Below are 18,637 nucleotides of genomic sequence, written 5' to 3' on the forward strand. Positions count from 1 at the left end.
CCACCCCAGCGACTCTCTGCCCGATCTGAGCCCCGCATATGGTAACCAGGAGTCAACGTGTCTGCCCACCTCCCGGGCTCAGAGCGCCTCCGGCACAGAAATGTGGTCTTAGGCATCTTCGCCTCCAAAGCCGCTGGCAGTGCCTACTACACAGAGGCCCTCAATGAGTGCTGGCTGAGAGGCCAAGGGCTGGGCTTTGGTGCCATAAGATACTATTGGATCACAAGGGGAGGGGTCAGAAATGTGGCCCTTGGAGACAGCAGCCCCTACGAAGCACCTGGGGGGAAAAGGGCAGAATGGTAAAAATCATATTGCATCTTCGCTGCCGCAGCTCTGTGTCCAATGTCACATTCTTGTCTTCTAGGCCTAAGCTGGAAAGGGTACGAACTTGCAACAGCTGTCCAACGAACTCAGGCCACACTCTAGGTAACTCAACTTGACACGCACGCACTGTCTAATACGACAGGCGTATGCCACGCGAGTGTTTGTCTCCATGATCAAAAACGGCCTCAAGGAAACCTGCTTCACTTTTTCTTCCACCTACGCCAGGTGGAAGGTTAGAACAAGAGCCCGCCTCCCCTGTGGGTAAAACAGCCCATTCATTCTAAGTTCTGGATGTCACTACGCTTCAGTAGTAAGTGTGGGGAGTGTGTGTAGGGCGGGATCACCGATGGAAGCAGGCCTGGGATGGGCAAGGTAAGGCTTCTAGACAGCCTGAAAAATCTCACAGCATGCGGGCTGATGTCTCCATTTGGTTACTTCCTTGCTTTTATTTCCAGGAAGGAGGAGAGGGAGCATCCATTTCCCATCCCCCCGTGTCCCCCCTCCTAGCCAGGGCTGCCACAGAAGCACTCTGCCAGGAGTGGGACCCGCCCAGGCTGGCCACTATTTCCATGGCTTTCACTTGTTACCAATGTACCGAGAGAAGCTGACATTTATTTAATCCTCATAGTGGTGTTGACTGTGTGCTTATGGAAGACATTTGTTTCCAAGCAGCTTATGCTAAATTGCAGTGATAGAAAGAAAACACTTCTCCAATATTGACATTTACTAACTTCTGGAAGTATACCGCCAGAACACTCATTTTTACCACTTGGAGAGGAGGAGGAGGCACAACGCACGGTGTTTGATCCCTAGCTCCCGCTGTGGCAGACGTTCCTCACGGTCTGGAAGGAGCCCATCTCCCTGTCTGACGTGCACATCCAACCGGGAAAAGGAAATGGCACACGGCGACCCAGGGACCCACGCCATGCCTCAGTGCAGTGGCCTCTGCGACGTCCCCTCACTGGAGGTCAAATCCCATTCTCTTTGGAGCACAGGGCTCGGCACTAGAACCCGGGCACTGGGCACTGGCTGGCGTTGCACCTCTCCCCTGTGTGGGAGGCAGTGCTGGGCTATGGAGCCTGAGGGAAGAGGCTCCCCCAGAGCGGTCACTGCGGCTGGCCCTGCTGTGTGAATGTGCCAGGGTGTCCAATGGCCTTGAGGGGGGGCTGGGCCCCGGTCACCCTGCCACGAGCACCACCATGCAAGTCAGGGGTGCTGCTGCAGTGGGGAAAGCCCGAGTGTGATTAAGCTTGCCATCTGGGATATCACTGACCCTCTGCACTACTGAATTACGGTGTCCTGGGCCCAGGCACAGGCAGGGGGAATCCAGGGTCTCACAGTTTTTAGGTGGACCCTCATTAAGATGCCTGCACTGGTTTTTCCTCCAAAAGTCCTCTCGAAATCTTACAAGGATGAGGACTGTGGCTGGAAAATGGTGCCTGGGGCCCACGGGACCCCCTCCCCACCCCCCCACTCAGATCAGGACCTGCCAGTGAATGCTCTTGGCCCTCCTCCCCTCTCCTCCATCACAGGCGATCTTCTTTTCCTTGGTCATGTTTCCAAAACAGTTTATCTTTTTATCTCCTTGGAAGAAAAGTACTCTGTAAATCAAAGGTATCATTAGTATTGTTATTATTTTGCTATTGAAATCTCTTGAATTCACTCTGGATTATTCACGGGCTTTTTTGGGTCTGCAATATAAAGCTTCCTAAGTCACCCCCACTGGGCCAAACAAAAGAGAAAAATTGCATCTTCGGGCCCCATCCCCTGCTCCCCCCGGGCTCCTGCTGGCCCTGGCTGCCACCAGCACTGGCGCACCAGGCTGAGCTGCTCCCTGGTCCCGTGCCCAGCTCTCTGCTGCCACGTTCTCAGCCAGATCCGCCTCTGTAACCCAGGAGGGAGGCCCTGCACGGTCCTCTAAGTGCAGTGTGAAGGTGTAAGCCACACCCCACGCCCTCTACCCCTGGGGAGTTTCTCTTCCCTCTGCAATTGGTCTGGCTGGCAACTGAGAACCCCCTGCCAGGCAGCAGACACTGTAGCCACCTCCGTGCCCAGCAGACATGTCCCAGTTTCCCTCACCCAGAAAATCCGTGAAAGAAGTGGTCCCACACCCTTGGCAGCCGGGCATTGACCTTCCAGCACAAAAGCAGCGATTCTTTCTCTTTTAGACAAGATGTCATACCACTTGGAGCGTGGGGTGGGGGGGAGCATCACACTTATTACGTGCCTCTTCTTTTGTTGTATGCCATTTCTGGGTGAGGATCAGTGTTTCCAAAGTTGTGGCTCACTCCCAGGGTCCTTTTCGAACGCCTTCCCAGCATGCACCCCCCTAGGGTCTCCTCTGTTCTGTTGGCTGCCGTTGGGGTTCTCATGCTATCTTTTCACCTCCCCATTCCATTCCCTCCCCTCCCCCACCCAGGAAGTTTCTGCAAGTTGAGCCTCTTGTACTGCTACTTCCTTCCCATGCTTCCAATCTTTCCCCTGGCTCACACCTCGCCCTGGCCAACTCCTTCCACTCACACTCTATTTTAGCCTCCCGTCTGCTTCATGTTTTTCTATTCCCTGAGAGATTCATGTCACCGTGAACCTTCGTCCCTCAAGTGGACATCTGACAGCCCCTTTGGGTGATTCCTGCAAGCAAGTCAGGAGGGCAATTTTCTTAGACACTCAGACGAATTGTCAACTCCGGGACGTCACTGACACTTAATGCAACCTCTCCCTTTCACCCCAACACGCCAAAGCAGCACGGTGCACAGGTAAGGCCGACAAGAGATCGGGGCTCACCAGCATTAGAGCTTTCAGGCCCACAGAGTCACTAGGCAGGGCAGGGCATTGGGCACACGAGAGCGAACCACCAGAGAGTGGGGCGGCCGGCGCCTTTGCTGGAGCATCCTGAGTTCAAGGTGTGGCGCTCGTGCCTTTGCCCTGTCCCCAGACTCCCCAAACTTGAGATCAGTGGGCAGAGGGAGTTGTGGAAGGGCAGGCTGGGGGGGCTGGGTCTTGAAGAGGAAGGAGGGCGCCAGAGGAAAGAGTCGTGGGCAAACTGAAATGGTAAAGGGAAACAACAGAGCGAGTTCTACGTTTACGGGTGACCAGAGAACGCACGCCTTTCATCCCAGGGCAGAGCGTGCCTCTCCTCGGCAGGAGGCAAATTGTGCTGTGACATTATCCCTCTCTGTCCAGAGCACGTGGTCCTGCCAGCAGAGGCAGGAGGCCTCCCCAGCAGGAGGAAACCCACAGGCAGCTCCTGGCGGCAGCCCATCTCCTCGTGAGGAGCCAGGCCCAGGCACCTTGGCCAGGGGGACATGGAGGAATGCCACTGGGTCTCTCTACTGCCACCTTAGGAACGATGAACACATACTCAATCTTCATCTACCAGTAAAGTCCGAGCTTTAGCAGAATAAGGGTGCAGCGCATCATGAAATTAATTATCCCTTAATACCTTAATTTCATTCTCCAAAGGGTTATGGGGGAAGAAAAGAAAGGTGAAGAAATATTTGACAAATTCGGAAAGAAAGGATGAGTGAAGTAGACTTTGAGAGTTTACCTAAACATTCTCCTTGAAAGCCCTCCCCGAGCACCGTTGGGAGCGCCCCCTCCACGTGGGAACCAAGACCACGGAGGGCAGGAAGCTTGAGCATGGCATTGCCGGAAACTCCAAGGTGACACGCAGGTTTCCACTGTGACAGGCGTTGGGTGGCAGATGGATGCATCACCAGAGTGCCAGGTATGGCCCGAAATAGAACCCTGGCCATTTGTTTTCTCTGAGTGGAGGGCCATCCCTGAGTCTCTGCACATTTCCTTGGAAAGCGTTCGGGAGAAAGAGCACGTGAAAGGTGGGGGTCAGAAGGGTGGCTCTTTGGGGAGCAGGGGGATGATGAGGAAGTGACCTTCGTGAGAGGGATGACAGCTGGAGCCGTCTAGAGCCTTTGGGCTAGTCCTCCGATGACCCGTTGAAAGTAGACACATGGCAGCCCATAATGGTAACTATGTGGCCCCGGGTAGGGGTGGGGCACCGCATATGAACTAAGCATAAATGTGGAGAGGGTCAAATAGATTCCTCCAGGGGATTCACGATACCGCAAACAACATCCACATTAAACTAAATGTCCGCAGAGCAAGTCAAAAGGTATCTATCGCAATGAAGTCCATAAAACATCTGGCTGCAGTCAGCTGCTGTCTATTCCAGAGACCTGGGACCCACAGCGTCCAGTGGTGTGGGGTATTCTGCCTGGCTGGGTCCACTCTGGTCTTGTCATCTTTCTTTAGACCTGGGGTGGTGTCCCGTGCATCCACCGTCTGATGGGGTGGCAGTGCTGGCCAAGCTCAGAGCCCTCAGGAGCAACAAGGAACTATGAATTGCTGGACCACGACCCTGTGGCTTCTTCCTAGTGCTCTTAGGGCTAAGGGTGGATGAAGCAGACATTTAACCTCCATAGGTAAACATTTAAAGATTCAAATGAGGCCGTCAAGAGGTGGCTGTGTGCTAAGAAAGGATAAGCAAAGCAGAAGACGCACACTGATGAATCAGGCAGCAGACAGCGGAGAGGCGCTTAGACACCTACGGACTTCTTGTGCCAATCTAGAGAATAGTGGTGTTGACACGAACCACCAATTAAAACATGTCCTGGTCCCCTGAACTGTGTGCAGCGGGGTGGTTGGATCCTCCCTTCAGGGGTCCCACATGCAACTTCCTGAGTGAACTGGGAAGAGGCACAGGGGAATGAGAGTGAGTGTGTGTGTACAGTTGTGCAGATGTGTGCCCATAAGCAAGCGTGCCCACATCTGAGACAGAGTGTAGTCTCACGAATGGGCTATACCAGTGTTCTGAGATACCTCTTATTCTTTCAGCCTGAAAACTCTGGGGAAGGCTATTTATCTTGCTGCTGCTGTAGGCGCACGCAGCCCCATGAGTGGAGGAGCCCACTGTGATGACACACAGGCAGGGGTACAACATAGTCACCTGGGGGAAGCGCCCCCCAGGTTTCGCCAGGATGGCCATAAGCAACACTGGAGGCAGGGGAAATCAGCAGGGACCACAGTAGCAGCAGAAGAGGTGAGGGAGGAGGCTGGGATTCTGCTCAGGCTGGCTTCTCCCTGACAAGGGGAGAGAGAGGGAGACACGCTGTTTGCTTGCAAAGCCAGCCACCGATGGCGGTGCTCTGCGCCCTCAAAAACTTTTACCCTTCATTTAATCAACAGATGGACCTGCTCTGTTGTGGGTTTTTCTGAGAGTCCCGGTCCCTCTCAGAGCGGCGCTGGCTGCGCAAACGCTGCGGCCGATGGCGAGCAGCACCGACCGGCGTGCTGAAACAGTGGGCAGCCGTCCACTTACCGCCCCCTTTGAACTCCATTCCACAGGTGACTCTTAATGCTTTTGGCTAAGTAGGCACTCAGCGTCCCTCTCCCAAGTCCCCCTCCCCCCTCCGCCCCTCCCAGCCCCACCGGCCCTGTGGCAGGCAGCCCAGAGGTGGCAAAGTTCTCTTCCGAGCCTTCACCAGCTCCTCTGCTCCTGCTAGGCTGCAGAAACGAAACAATCGGCACCAGGGGCGAAATTCCATTTTATACCCTGAACCGAATGCTGAGGAGAAGTCAGAATTCAGTCTGACTCAGAGAACTCGATTCCATTCAATGAAACTCTTCACAAGCTGTTCCCCAGCCCTGCAAATTACCCCCACGGCACACTCGGTAATTGCAGCCCCTTCTGCAAACGAGCGACGCACACACTCGCTTTTGAACACACTCAGGCAAGTCAGACCTTTTTCGAGCTGAAAATTCACCTAAACAAAGCTCTCCTTCCCGACTCGCTCGGTCTCCAGCCCGGGTCGGAAGGAGAGGAGGTGCCCAGAAGTTCAAGGCGCACATCCACACAGATACTGTCTCATTAACATACCGGGGGCATAAAGGACTCATTTGCATTGGAGAGTTTGAGCTGGATGTTGACAAGTGAGAGGCGAAAGTCACTCCCCGCCCCCATACCCCTTCCTTCCAGAGGAAATAAACAGTACCATTTTGTTGCATTTTCAAAGGCAAAGGAGCAATGCCAGTGCCTCTCGACCGGGCCGGAGAGGCGCATCCATCAGCTGAGTTTCCGAAGCCTCCCGCCTCCCGCTCTCTGCCTCCCGCGCCCAGGCGGCACCCACTTTCCCTGCTACTCCGGCGGCCTGGGTCCTACCTTGACTGAAGAGGAAGAAGCAGACGAGGAGCAGGTGGAGCTGGGAAGGTTTCATTCCTCGGCGCGGCGAGGGCGAGCCGGCGGGCAACTTGGGCTCGCAATGAGTTTCCCCTCCTCGGCTCCCGGGGCTCAGCCTGCGCCGCGGTCCTCGCCCGGTCGCCCACCAGCTGTCTGTCCCGCGGTCCCCCGGGCCTCCGGTTCTCGCGCCTCCGGTCTCCGCAGCCAGTCGGCACAAGTGGCTGTTCTCTAGCCGCCTCGGGAAGCCGGGGTCTTCAGCAGCGTTCCCTCTCGGAGCAGATCCATCTCCGCTCCCGGCCTCCCGGGCGCACAGCTTCCTCCGGGCTCCTCCCACCACCAGCCAGCGAGCGAGAGAGGGACCAGTGACGGAAGGGCTCCTTTCACTGGAGCTGGGGAGGGGAGAGGGAGGGGAAACCGATCATAATTAAAGAGAAAACACTTGGAAAAGGAGATCTATGCAAAGCGGGGGGTGGGGGGTATAGAGGTGGGGGCTCTGTTCTTTCTCCCCAGCCCCCCAATAGGAGAAAATTTAGCTTTTGTCACCATTAGTGACCAAAAGGCATCTTCAACAGCGAGTGGAGCTGTGACTTTTTTGTCCACACGATATCATGTTGTTTAATGGAAGTTAAGAGGGACTCTATGCGTGTGCGCGCAGTGGCACATGCATGCCCCCCACCCCGCGGTCAGAGCACTGGAAAGGGGGCTGAAAGAGGAAAACGAAGAGGGGAGGGGAAGAGCTGCAGCTTTCCCAGAAAGGACCTGGCCAATGTGTGCCGCGGGAGTCTCCGAGTTGGGGAAGAGACAAGCATGCTTTGCATTTTTGAGACTTCCCTAGGAGGGGTAGGTAGGTGGTAAAACCTAAATGGTGGACCTTAGTATGCTTGGTGCTACTCCTAGAAAAACAAAATGAAGGAACTAGAGGGAAAGCAGGTAGATTTGTGACACATGCCTGTCTATTATTATCCTGATTTGTGTATCTCCTACCAAGGAAAGGAGCGCAGTCTGTCTCTGCATTTGCAGCCTCTCCTCTAGCAAGCACTCCATCACTCTGAGTGTGCTGTGTCTTTTCTCCAAGAGGTGCTTTGAGTCCTATGTGGAAGGAGAGGCCAAGGTCATAGGCAACTGCCTCTTAAGAACCTTTAGGTCTTTTACCTATGTGAAACCCACATTCAAATCAAACTCTACTGCTTCCAGGATATCAAAGTGAATTTACCTAGGTCTATTTATTTGATAGACATTTAGATATGCCTGGTATAAGCAGGGCATTGGGGGAAATAAAATCACAGGTATGGACTGTGCCTTCGGGGGCTCATAATTCAGTGTGAATGTAGGGTACACACATACATGCAAACTATAAGGATAGTTACAAAACAGTGTCTCACATATGTGGCATTATACAGAAAGGGAGGTAATGAGCAAAAAGAGGAAAATGAAAGATGCTCTCTCGATTTGTCTCATTCCATCATAAAAATCAATCATTCCTTCCTTCAGTCCCTGAGACTTGGAGAGAGGTCCTTTGGGAAACCTCAGCCTCTCTTCCACCAGTATTACATACTTTGGCGACTTTGCTGACTGGAAGGCACATTCCAACTCCACGTTTCCATGTGGACGTATCCCTTGGTATTTAGGAACAAGAAAGAGAGACGTGGGGGCACCTGGAGAAGGGCGTGCTGGTCGGAGCTGACATCTAGTGGCTCACATCAAAGACCTACACATCAGTACGTGTCTGCTCTGTTGACTCTGCCATTGGTAACCTGATAGTTTACTTAGCTGCATCCCTTAGAGGCTGGTAAACGCATCCAATGGAAATTTGCGAGCAAACTTTTTTTTTGGGGGGGTGGGGAGAAACACAGGGCAACAGAAATGAAGGGGATACAAAAGAGGCACCTCACCAGCTAAACTGGCAAACAGATTTCAGAAGCATTGTCTGCAGAGCCTTTCATGGACTCGTTACAGCCCACGATGCAACAAAACAGAAGAGGCAAAGCAGAAACACGTGCAAGTGGTGGATGATAATTCTAAACAACACATGCCAAATAACATCTGAAGAGTAAACCGTGGCATGCACGCCGCTGCGACTTCAGTAGTCGCTGCCATTCGTTCCACGGGGGTGGAAGGACATGGAAGGCCGGGGTACGAGTCCCAAGGCCAAGCCTTATGGAGAATAAGACTTCTAATACAGAATGCGGATTGTACCTTACAAAGCAACATTGGATGTTCTGACATTTATCCTTTAAGCTGTTGTTTAATTTGGGTTGCTAATTCCTAAGTGGCCTGGGGTCCAGATTTGCTTAATTCGGTCCCAGGGGAAATATTACAAAACAAGAGTTAGGAGGCCAGTGAACTGTGCAATACATGAAAAGCCAGGCCCACGGCCAGCGTGCGCGCACCCCACACACTCCCTCCTGGATGGGGGAGGCTTGGTGGGAAGTCCGAGGTGGGAAGCACCTTGACTGGCTCTCCCACTGGTCCCTGAGACGGGCCTCACGACCCTCAGCCAGCTGGACCTGCGCCCTTCTCCACCCTCTTCACCCTCTCCACCCCTCCCCGCAGCCTCCGGTCTCCGGCGGAAAGGTAAAAGCTTGGATTAAGTGATGAGCTGCCGGGCTCTAAAAGGACCGGAAAAACCACGGCAATCTTCGGCAGCCACCACGTGGGGCAGCCAGAACGCCAGCGGTACCTGCAGGGCCCGCAGCCGGCCGAGCCCTGGCGCCAGCCCCGACGGTGGCCCTGCCATCTCCGCCCGGCTGGTCCTGGCCTCACCTCCTCCGGGGGCTCGGTTAACCTCCTGGCGCTGCAAGGTGCCTGAGCGCAGTCCCGGCGAGGAGGGGACGGCTCCACCTGATGGTGTGGAGCCAGACTCTCAGGCCCGCGAGCGCGTGGGGGGCAGGGGGGGGGGCAGGCGGAGGAGGGGAAGGGCAGCAGGGAAAGGGAGGGCAAGTGGGGAGAAGGCGGGGGAGACCCCCACTCTTGGAGGGAACACCCGTGTCCGGAACGCGGCGCGGCGCGGGGACACCGGGTCTCTGGGCAGGTCCGTGGAGGTGGCAGCCCTAAAGAGAAAACAGAAAACCGACAACTTGGATAACCGCCCGAATTTTTCTTCTCTGTACATCCAGGCTCCTGGTCTCCGTCGCGCCCATCCTGCAAGCCGGGGTCCTTCACCAGCAGGTGGCATTCTCTCCAGCCTTTCTCCTGGAGTGTAGCCCAGGAGGCTCAGTTCATCAGTCGCCAGCCCCTCTTCCCCTCTCCAGGCCTTCTGTCCAAGTGTCCTTTGACCCCGCCCCCCCGCAACGCTGGCAAGCAGGAGCTCCATCGCCAAGCAAGGGAGGGCTGGCTCCAGTTCTGCTAGTTCTGCTGCTGGCCAGCCAAGAAGTTTCCAAGGCGCAAGCCTCCACCAGACAGCTCCCGGGCCCTGCTCCCCTGGCACCATGCTTGCCCCGGAGTTTTCTCAAGTCTGGGGCAGACAGTGAGGCTCGGGGGTCCGAGTCCTGACTCAGGAGTGTGGGGTCCTACTCTTCAGTGCCCGGAGCAGGCCAAGTTCAGACAGACCATACAGACCCTGCTGCACCACGACTTTCCAGCGACCTTCGTTTGGACTGTTCACGCGTCGTTGGTAACATTTCTTATTCCCTTGGTTGGCGTCAAGGCCTGTGAGGGTACTTAATGAAGACATGTGGAACGAATACATAAATTCCTGTTTTTGGAAAGTTTGTCCTCCGGTTGTGGAGAAGTATACACAGGTGTATACCTGGAAATAAAATTACTAAACATCTCGTGTGACTTTTTAATAAGACAGAAATTGCCCTGGGGGTCATCTGTCAGGCTGAATCCACCTGCCAGAGGCCCTGTAGGAAGGTGCTGAGAGGCAGGCAGCACAGGCCCCAGCCTCCAGGCAGGTGTTTCTGCTGCCTGCAGGGCTCTGGCCAGCTGCCCTCCCACTGCCTGCCTGTGTTCACAGGGTACCTTCCCGCAGATAAGGCGGTGGGGGGGCTGCTGTAAGCCGCGGGCAGTCAACGTGAGTGGAGAATTTCCTGTTTAATGCCTCTTCACAATATCTGTTGCACAGATACATTATAAACCGCATTTCCTCCCTCCCCCCCTTTCTCTCTTTTCTTTTCTTCCTTCCTTCCCTCCCCCTTCCTCCCACCCTCCCTCCCTTCCTCTCTCTTTCCCTTCCTCCCTCCCTCCCTCCCTCCCTCCCTCCCTCCCTCCCTCCTTTCCTTCCTTCCTTCCTTCCTTCCTTCCTTCCTTCCTTCCTTCCTTCCTTCCATCCTTTCCTTCTTTGTTTCGCATATCCTGCCAGTACTGGTTAAAACCTCCTGGTCCAGGGATTTAGACACGTTTTGAACAGGACCCTCCTGGGAGGTCAGGGTAAGTTAATAAGGGCTTGAAACTACATATTCGTCCCGAGGCCAGACGGTCTTCGGGCGTCTTCCTCGAGTGGCAGCCCGCCTGACCTGGGCAGTAACAATCTCCCAGCCTATTTCTTTTTCATTTATCCGAACCACATTCTTGCTCACATCAGTGCAGGCAGATTATAGACTTTAACCCAGGTTCACTGTGGTCAGCTGTGGAGCCAGCTTTCAAAAACATCTCCCCAAAAGGCAGGGCAAGCCTGCAGCACTGAACCACCCCGGGCCAGGCCTGACTGAGGGGTCATGGCAAGCCTTTTCACCGGGGCTGGCTCCGGCCTGGCACTGCCACTTTGGTGGACACTTAATGAAGCCAGGCATCTTTCATCATCTATAAAAGTGACTGGCTGAAGACAGTGGATCTCTGGGATCCTTCCCAATCCGAAAAACCCTACTGTCTCCTCTCTGGAGGGCATGGGGCTCAGCCTGGAGGGATTTGGAAGCACTTTCCCAGCGTTAGGGGCCATTGGGGTCCAGTCTTAGGACCCTGAAATCTGCATGTGCCCCTCTGCTCTCACTGGTTACAACTTCTTCCCAAACGGGTTCACGTTTATCCTACGCTGAGGACCTTCGATCTTGCCCCAGCTTGGTCACCTCATACTCTCTCTTTGCTCCTAATTTCCCCCAGAACCATGCCCCTCACCCAGCTTGGATTCCAGGTTCCAGAACAGCTTTTCTTCCCTGTACATTCATAATTGTCCTGGACGCAAACCTTTAATAAAGTATGGGAATGCTGGTGCCAGGGTGGCTCATTGTAAAGACCCCTTTAGAGCAATAAGGAGCACAGCACCTTGTATTGTAACCCGATCTTAACATGGATCAGACTTGACCGTCAAGTCTGTCTGATTGTGCACCTCCCTGCCTCCCCAGATCCCAGCTGTGCCCCAGCTCTTGCCCTGGTAGGCTTAGGCACTCCATACATAACGCTGAATGAATGGGAACGTTTTACCTAGTGCCCTGCATCCCATTTCCTGTTTCCTGAATCCCATTGAACTCATTCTTCCCTCTGTTATTAAAGCATTGTCAAACATCTGGCATGTGCTTGCCCCTGCTCTGGCTGCATTTTATGGGGATGGGTAATGAAGTGAGCCTATATATAGTCTGAAAACTGTAGAATGCACTTAAGATTGCATAGCACTAGAGACATGAAAGATATTTTTATCTCTTCAGTATCATCCTGCACAAGGAGACAATTCCCCGGCAGCACTGCGTGAGGACAATAGACCTATGTAGCCTTCACCCACTCCTGAGTGCAGGGCACTGGGTATTCACTTCCCATGGGAGTGGCATCCTCTGTCTCAGCCAAGGCCTGAACAGTGGATAATGTACAGGGAAGAAAAGATATGAGAAATGCAATGAAAGGATGTGCTGGTGCCCCGGTGCCTTGTCTTGTCACGGGCTGCGTGCGCAGGGCAGCACCTTTGTCCGTGGTCCAGGGAAGGCACAGGACGTAAGCCTCAGCATCCACGTTCAGAGCTCAGTCCTGTGTCATTTGGGACTCTGCCATGTGCTCTTTTTGCGTATATGAATAGGCTGATTATGTGGAAACTGTTGGAAGACAAAGTGAAATTCCAGTTTATGACTCATTCGTGGTATTCACTGTCTTAGAAATTATATTGAGTTTATCCTTTTTTCCATTATTATTTTTCATAAGCCCATCTCCACACAAACATACACACGCCCTGGTCTATGCTATAAATCGGGAGCCCTCTCCAGCAGCCGGGGAGCAGCTGCATCTTACTAGAAGTCCCTGTAAGTTTCCCTCCCCGATAACAAACTATCTTTCTCTTTTCTGTCTTTTGCACACAGTATTTTTCCTTCTGTCCTCCCTCCTTCTGTCCCTTTCTCCCTTTCTTTCTTCTCTCCATATAATAAACTCACATATATTCGTTTATAAATAAACTTATAAATTAAATATGTATTTATAGCTTTTACAAAAGCTATAAATAAAAGCTATAAATACATATTTAATACTATGTACATATAATACATATAAATACTATATTTATAAAGTTACTTGACGTTTTGTATATCCCAAACTTTACACATGCACACAGAGTGACTTACATCAACACATTAACAATGGGCTTCTTAGGCACATATTCTGAACTACTAAAATCCAGGCCAGATTTTCATCATCTCCACCTGAACTCATAACCTCCTCAACTCACTGCCTGGTCTACAGACACGCAAGCCCCTCTCCGCTGTCTGACCTACTGTTCCGCCACATTTGTTTGAAATTCAGTTCTGTAATATTTCTCCATGCTTAAAGACACGGATTGTCCCCAAATGGAGTGTCATCTTTTCATCACAATATAGAGGGCATGTCAAACAAACGTATCTTCTCCTCTAATCACCAGCCCCCCCAACACTGCCTATATTTTAGTTCCCTCAAATTACTCCTTATTGATTGTTATTTTCCTGCACTTGTCTTGTGCTATTTTCTCTCCGGTTGTGCCTTTCACCCTTGTTGTCTAATAAATAGGTGCTCGCTGCCCAAGAATCAGTTGGACTACCTTCCCATGGGAAGTTCTCTTCCTCTCTTCTGCCCCTCAGTCAAAAATGAGCAGCTCATCCATCTTGGTTTCCAAAGCATTCTTATCATGTGAGCATTAATGTTGCATTATAATTATTTGTTTACATGTCTAGCTTTCAAAATAAATGTGAGATTGTCAAGGTCAAGGACAATTCTGTGGAATTTATTTTGGCACATCCCAGAAGGTATTGTCCAATGGGTGGCTGGGAGTAATTGTCTGCTAAGTGGTTTGCAAATGAACTAAAATTAGGCCGAAACTCCCGGTGTCCTTCTGGTGACCATCCAATCCCCAGCTGGGAATTTTCTTTCTTCATCATCTGATGCCTTTAGGTCCGATGAGATCTGGAGAACTTCATACCCATCTTCTGGAACTAGGCACATCTGAAGGGTGAAGGAAGATTTCTGACTGCACATTTTGAACCCAACTCATGTCTCAGGGAAGTGGCGCTATTAATCTGTGTACATCACAGCCTAACGCCAGCGCTTGTATTCAAGAACAGTTAGAAATCCTGCTTTTTAATATTGCTTGATGGCACAGTCCCAAACCAGTTGAGAAGCTAGACACTCTATAATAATTATATGGACATAGGTTCAAAGTAAATGAGAAAAACCAACATTAATTTTTTCCCGAACTCAGTCCAATTTGAATTGCGTTGATGGTTCAGTGCTTTCTCTGTTGTCTCTCTCCCTTTTTTTCTGTTTGAGAGTGTGAGCAGGCAGAAGGAGAGACTCCTTCTGCCCCATTTTGTCTTGTTGCGCCAGCCCCGTTAGACTCCAGCTGAAAACAGAAGGTGCAGTACAATGCCACGGTTCTCAGTGTGGGGGTCCTCAGCCGGCAGCATTAGCATCCCCTGAGAACTTGCTAGAAGCGCGCCTCTTCGTGTCCCTCCCCAGACCTCCTGAATCAGAATCTGATTTGGGGCTGTCTTCCACCTCACTGGATTATTCTGAAGCGAACTCAGTCATCATATCCTCTCATCCATAAGTATTTCGGCATGCGATAAGGGGCTTTAATGTAGATGAAAATAACACTTCATAATGTAATTTGTTAGCTATCTAGCCACACCATTCATCTTTAGACAATTCATTGTTAGAATATCCTTGGTAGTCAGTGTGGTAGATAAGACAGAAAAAAGATTGTTTTTCCTTTTTTGGATGAAGAATTTGTTATTTAGAAAATAATGAGTCTGGCCATTATAATGGGGAAGAAAAATTAACACAGAAGAAGCAAGCCCTGGTTGAGGTTGCAAGCACAATAGTGTGCTGTCACCTGGAAAGAGCTGGCTCCTTACAGGTCCTAAAGTTAGGTGCTGCATCCTATTCATCAGGTATGGGGTCTGATCGTTTTTCTAGAATTGTGATAGATTCACAAGTTTTATCCTCACTCTTGGCCTGACATTCTTTCTGGTTCACTTGTGTTTGTTTGAAAGTTGGCCGGAGGTGAAATGCAACCCGCAACCATGATCTGTTATCACCGGGAGAAGACAAAGGAGCCTAAGCCTCCCCTGGTTCTTACTAGCTGAGTGTGCAAGCCCCCTGAGTGAGCCAGCCAGTCTCATCAGACGGCCACAGCATCGCCTGGTCCCCTAAGTCCCACCATGAGAAATCAAGAGAGTGCTTGCCCCCGTCCTCAGAAGTCCATGGCAAACTCTGACACTTGCATGGAGCACGATTTGATAGCACTATCTGCAAAGTGTCAAAAAGGGGAGGCAATCAATACACTTAATTTACTTGGCATAATTCATTGCCTAGCCCGAGTTTTCAGTGAAGGCAGACAAATTCCACACTAAACTCACTCACCCACCTGGATCGAGAGGAGAACAGTGAATCCATCTTTTGAATGAGATGTAAAACTGAGTTTCTTGCCTTCATTACTGACTCCCTCGGCCCTTTCTTGGGACAGGGTGCTCATTCGGTCGCTGTGTTTCAGAGCAGGCAATGGATGCCTTTGACTGAAAGCCCCCTGCTAGTCCCACCTGAGCTGACTGTTTTCACCTTCCACCCTTGTGTGTGCGTGTGTTGCTCGCTCAGAGGCTGTCGGTCCGAGCTGCACTCCACCTGAGGAGGAAGGAAACGCACAGCTACTTTTCTGTGGTGGTGGTGATTTTTCTTTCGTTTCAAGGCTAAACTGACAGGAAATCTGTTTTTCATGGGAAGGGAAGGTACAGATAAGTAAGAATTGCACATGGCAATGCGGTGGGAGATTCAGCATGACGCACTGAGGTCACTGAGTCCCTTCGAGGTAAGCATCGAAGAGGCGTCTAGCCTTGACTTCGCAATGACCTGTCAACCTCCCATCTCGTCTATCGGGTACCACAGGCAAAGTGACTTGAAGTAGAATTTGCCGCGTAGTAGCAATGATCATTGGTGAGCTCCGAATTTTATTCATTTATTTATTTTTGTTATCTTCACTTGAGGACTTTTTTTTTCATTGCTTTTAGAGGAATGAAGGGAGAAAGGATGATCAAGAGAGAGACATCAGTGTGAGAGAGAAGCACTGATTGGTCGCCTCCCATACCCTCCAGGACTAGGGAGCAAACCTGTAATCCAGGTATGTGCCCTGACTAGGAATTGAACCTGTGACCCTTCAGTTACAGGATGACACTCCAACCACTGAGCGACACCGGCCAGCGTGGGTTCTAAGTTTTTGAGAGAATCCTTTGGCATGTTCCTCCCTTGTTATGCTACATCCATCCCTGGGAAATACTTAATAGTGGCCCAGTAGCATTGCATTGACACAGGACAGGAAAGGGATAAAACCAGAGATAAACTTGGTGTCAAGTGGCTAAAGGAGCTTGGGGAGGAGGGATGTAATAATTATGCTATTACTATTAATTATGAAGTGCCACTTTCTGCCTTAACTACCTCAAATGTGGAGACCACCCTGCTATGGCTCTACTGAGCTTTGGGGTGCTCCCTGGGGGGCCGGGAAAGTATGCAGTAAGAAAACACAGGGCCCCTCAAGGGGCCAGATAGGGCCCGAGAAAGTGGCCTGAAAAGGTCAGGGAGTGCATTTCCACACTCTTTATTTGTCAAAACTCCTCACCTTCTGAGTTACCTACAAAAGGAGGGAAAGGATCCGCTGCCCTTCCCTTTCTTTTTTTCAAATTTTAAGTATTTTTATTTTAATTATTATTATTTTTAATTCTCACCCAAGGATATGTTTGGAGAGGAAGACAGAGAGAAGAGAGAGAGAGAGAGAGGAAGAGAGAGAAACACCAATCAGTTGCTTCCCTCATGCGACCTGACCAGGGATCAAACCCACAACCTAGGTATGTGCCCCGTCCAGGGATGGAACTCTCACCCTTTCTGAGTATGGTATGACACTCCAACCAGCTGAGCCACCTGTTCAGGGCTGTCCTTCCCTTTCTTGTGAGTAGGCTGGTAAAAAATAAAGATCAAGAGATAAGTCCCTGTGAATATGCTACTATCCTTTAAAATAGGAGGAAATCAAGAAATGTTTGTTTAATGCTTCCTTTTCTTAGGGTGCTGGAGGGGATGCAGAAGATTGGAGACATAGGCCCCTGGCCTCAAGTACCTTCCAATATGGTTGAAGACACAAAACAGACACATCGTTTGATTGAGGCAACCATTTATTTATTCATTTAAATGTTCCTGAGACACATATTCATGGGTTGCCTACTTGGTGTCAGGCACTAATACAGATGCGGACAACACAGAATTGAAAACGAGTTCCATTTGGTCCTCAAGGAGCCTATGAACAGCCCAGTGAGACATAAAGAACCACAGCATCAGCCTCTGAGATGAGCTGAAAGTGATCCACTGCTCCAGAGATGCTGAGGGTGGGCGCATGCGCGTGGACCAGGTGGGCTGGGAAGTTGCCCAAAAGGGCCTCTGCTGGAGCAGAAGGGACTGGGGTCAAACCTGATAGGAGTCCAGATTAAACTGGAGACCCTGACACCCACTGCCTCCTTAGTCTCCACTTCATGTCCCATTTGCAGAACACAAGCAATTAAACTCAACCAGAGAAGCATAATTGTGGCAATGGAGGAGGAGATTAATTCCTAATTTTGATTTCTTTTGAACCGTTTTTACTTGATTGAGTCAAACTTGCTGGAAGATGATTCATTACCATCTATTTTAAATCATGGCCAGGAAGCAACAATGACACGCCACAATGATAGAGAATGTGTTTCAAGTGAAGAAATCTCAATATTTTTAAACTTTCAAAAAATTAATTTGGTTCTTCCTTGTAGAACATAAGGGAAAGAAATGACCTAAAAAATTTGTTCGAGAATTCACTGCTGGCAAATGAATCCATGTATGATTTATGTAAGTCAAAACTAAACATGATGATCTCCTTTAAAAAATCAAATTTCACAGAAGCACATAGAGTCAAACGTGACACCTGGTTTCACCCGTGCTCACCCCAAATCTCCTCATGGAGACACCCACTGTCAGCAGTTTTGTGTGGGCCTTTCTAGCCTTCTATGCGTTTATACACATGTGTAAGAGCAAACACTCCGTAGACATACAAACAAGTGGAAACACACGTGATACATGCTATTCCGCAATAATTTCTTCGATCTGAACAACGTATCTCATAGATTTTCCAATGATAGCCGGTTTTCCTGTGCCTGGAGGAAACAGAAACTGAAGCGTTCATTGACTTTTGTCTTCTGCTTTCCAGGGGAAGACATGCTTCTCGCCTCCATCCCCGACCCGGGCTCCCAGTGAAGCAGTGATTGCCGTCCTGGTTGGGGACAGGGGCAGAAGGGAAAAGTGAGGGTGCAGGAGGAAATCTGAGCTCCTGAGTCTCCAGGTTCTTAAATCCGGTCCAAATATGGGCATAGGAACAAGACCAAAAGTTAACCTGAAACTTTTAGGCAAACCATGATGAGCTGGCTTCAGGAAGCAAGATGGCCTTGATCTCAAAATCACTGTCAAGTCCACATCTCCTTATCACTTCCTGTGTGCAAACATGTACAAGTGCTTTAGTGGTGTTCTTTCTTTTTAAAGTTTTCTTTTTGTTATTGTTGTTCTATTATAGTTGTCCTAATTTTCCCCTGTTGCTCTCCTCTGCTCTGCCCTCCCCCCTTCCCTGCTCCCACAGTCAATCCCCACCCCATTGTCCGTGTTTGGGGGTCATTTATACTTGTTCTTTAACTAGGCCCTTTCCCGTCTTTCCTTCCTTGTCCCCCTCTCTCTGCT

The 18,637-nt window shown here is 50.8% G+C and overlaps 1 protein-coding gene across 4 annotated transcripts in view; it reads right to left on the minus strand.

The window, feature by feature from the left end:
* KIRREL3 (kirre like nephrin family adhesion molecule 3) overlaps positions 1-9,337 on the minus strand; it is a 493,300-nt gene extending 483,963 nt beyond the window's left edge. For 3 of the 4 annotated variants that reach the window (XM_045192910.2, XM_024557364.4, XM_045192908.3), the window contains exons 1-2: positions 9,281-9,337; positions 6,500-6,906 (exon numbers count right to left, since the gene is read on the minus strand). In XM_045192910.2, coding sequence (XP_045048845.1) covers positions 6,500-6,554 — 55 coding nt within the window. In that variant the 5' untranslated portion in view covers positions 6,555-6,906; positions 9,281-9,337. Of the gene's footprint in view, positions 1-6,499; positions 6,907-9,197; positions 9,248-9,280 lie in introns of those variants that run through there. The other variant, XM_045192909.3, reaches the window with a different exon arrangement.
* Between the last annotated feature and the right edge of the window lie 9,300 nt (positions 9,338-18,637).

This window comes from Desmodus rotundus, chromosome 7 (assembly GCF_022682495.2).
Source record: "Desmodus rotundus isolate HL8 chromosome 7, HLdesRot8A.1, whole genome shotgun sequence".
NCBI lineage: Eukaryota > Metazoa > Chordata > Mammalia > Chiroptera > Phyllostomidae > Desmodus > Desmodus rotundus.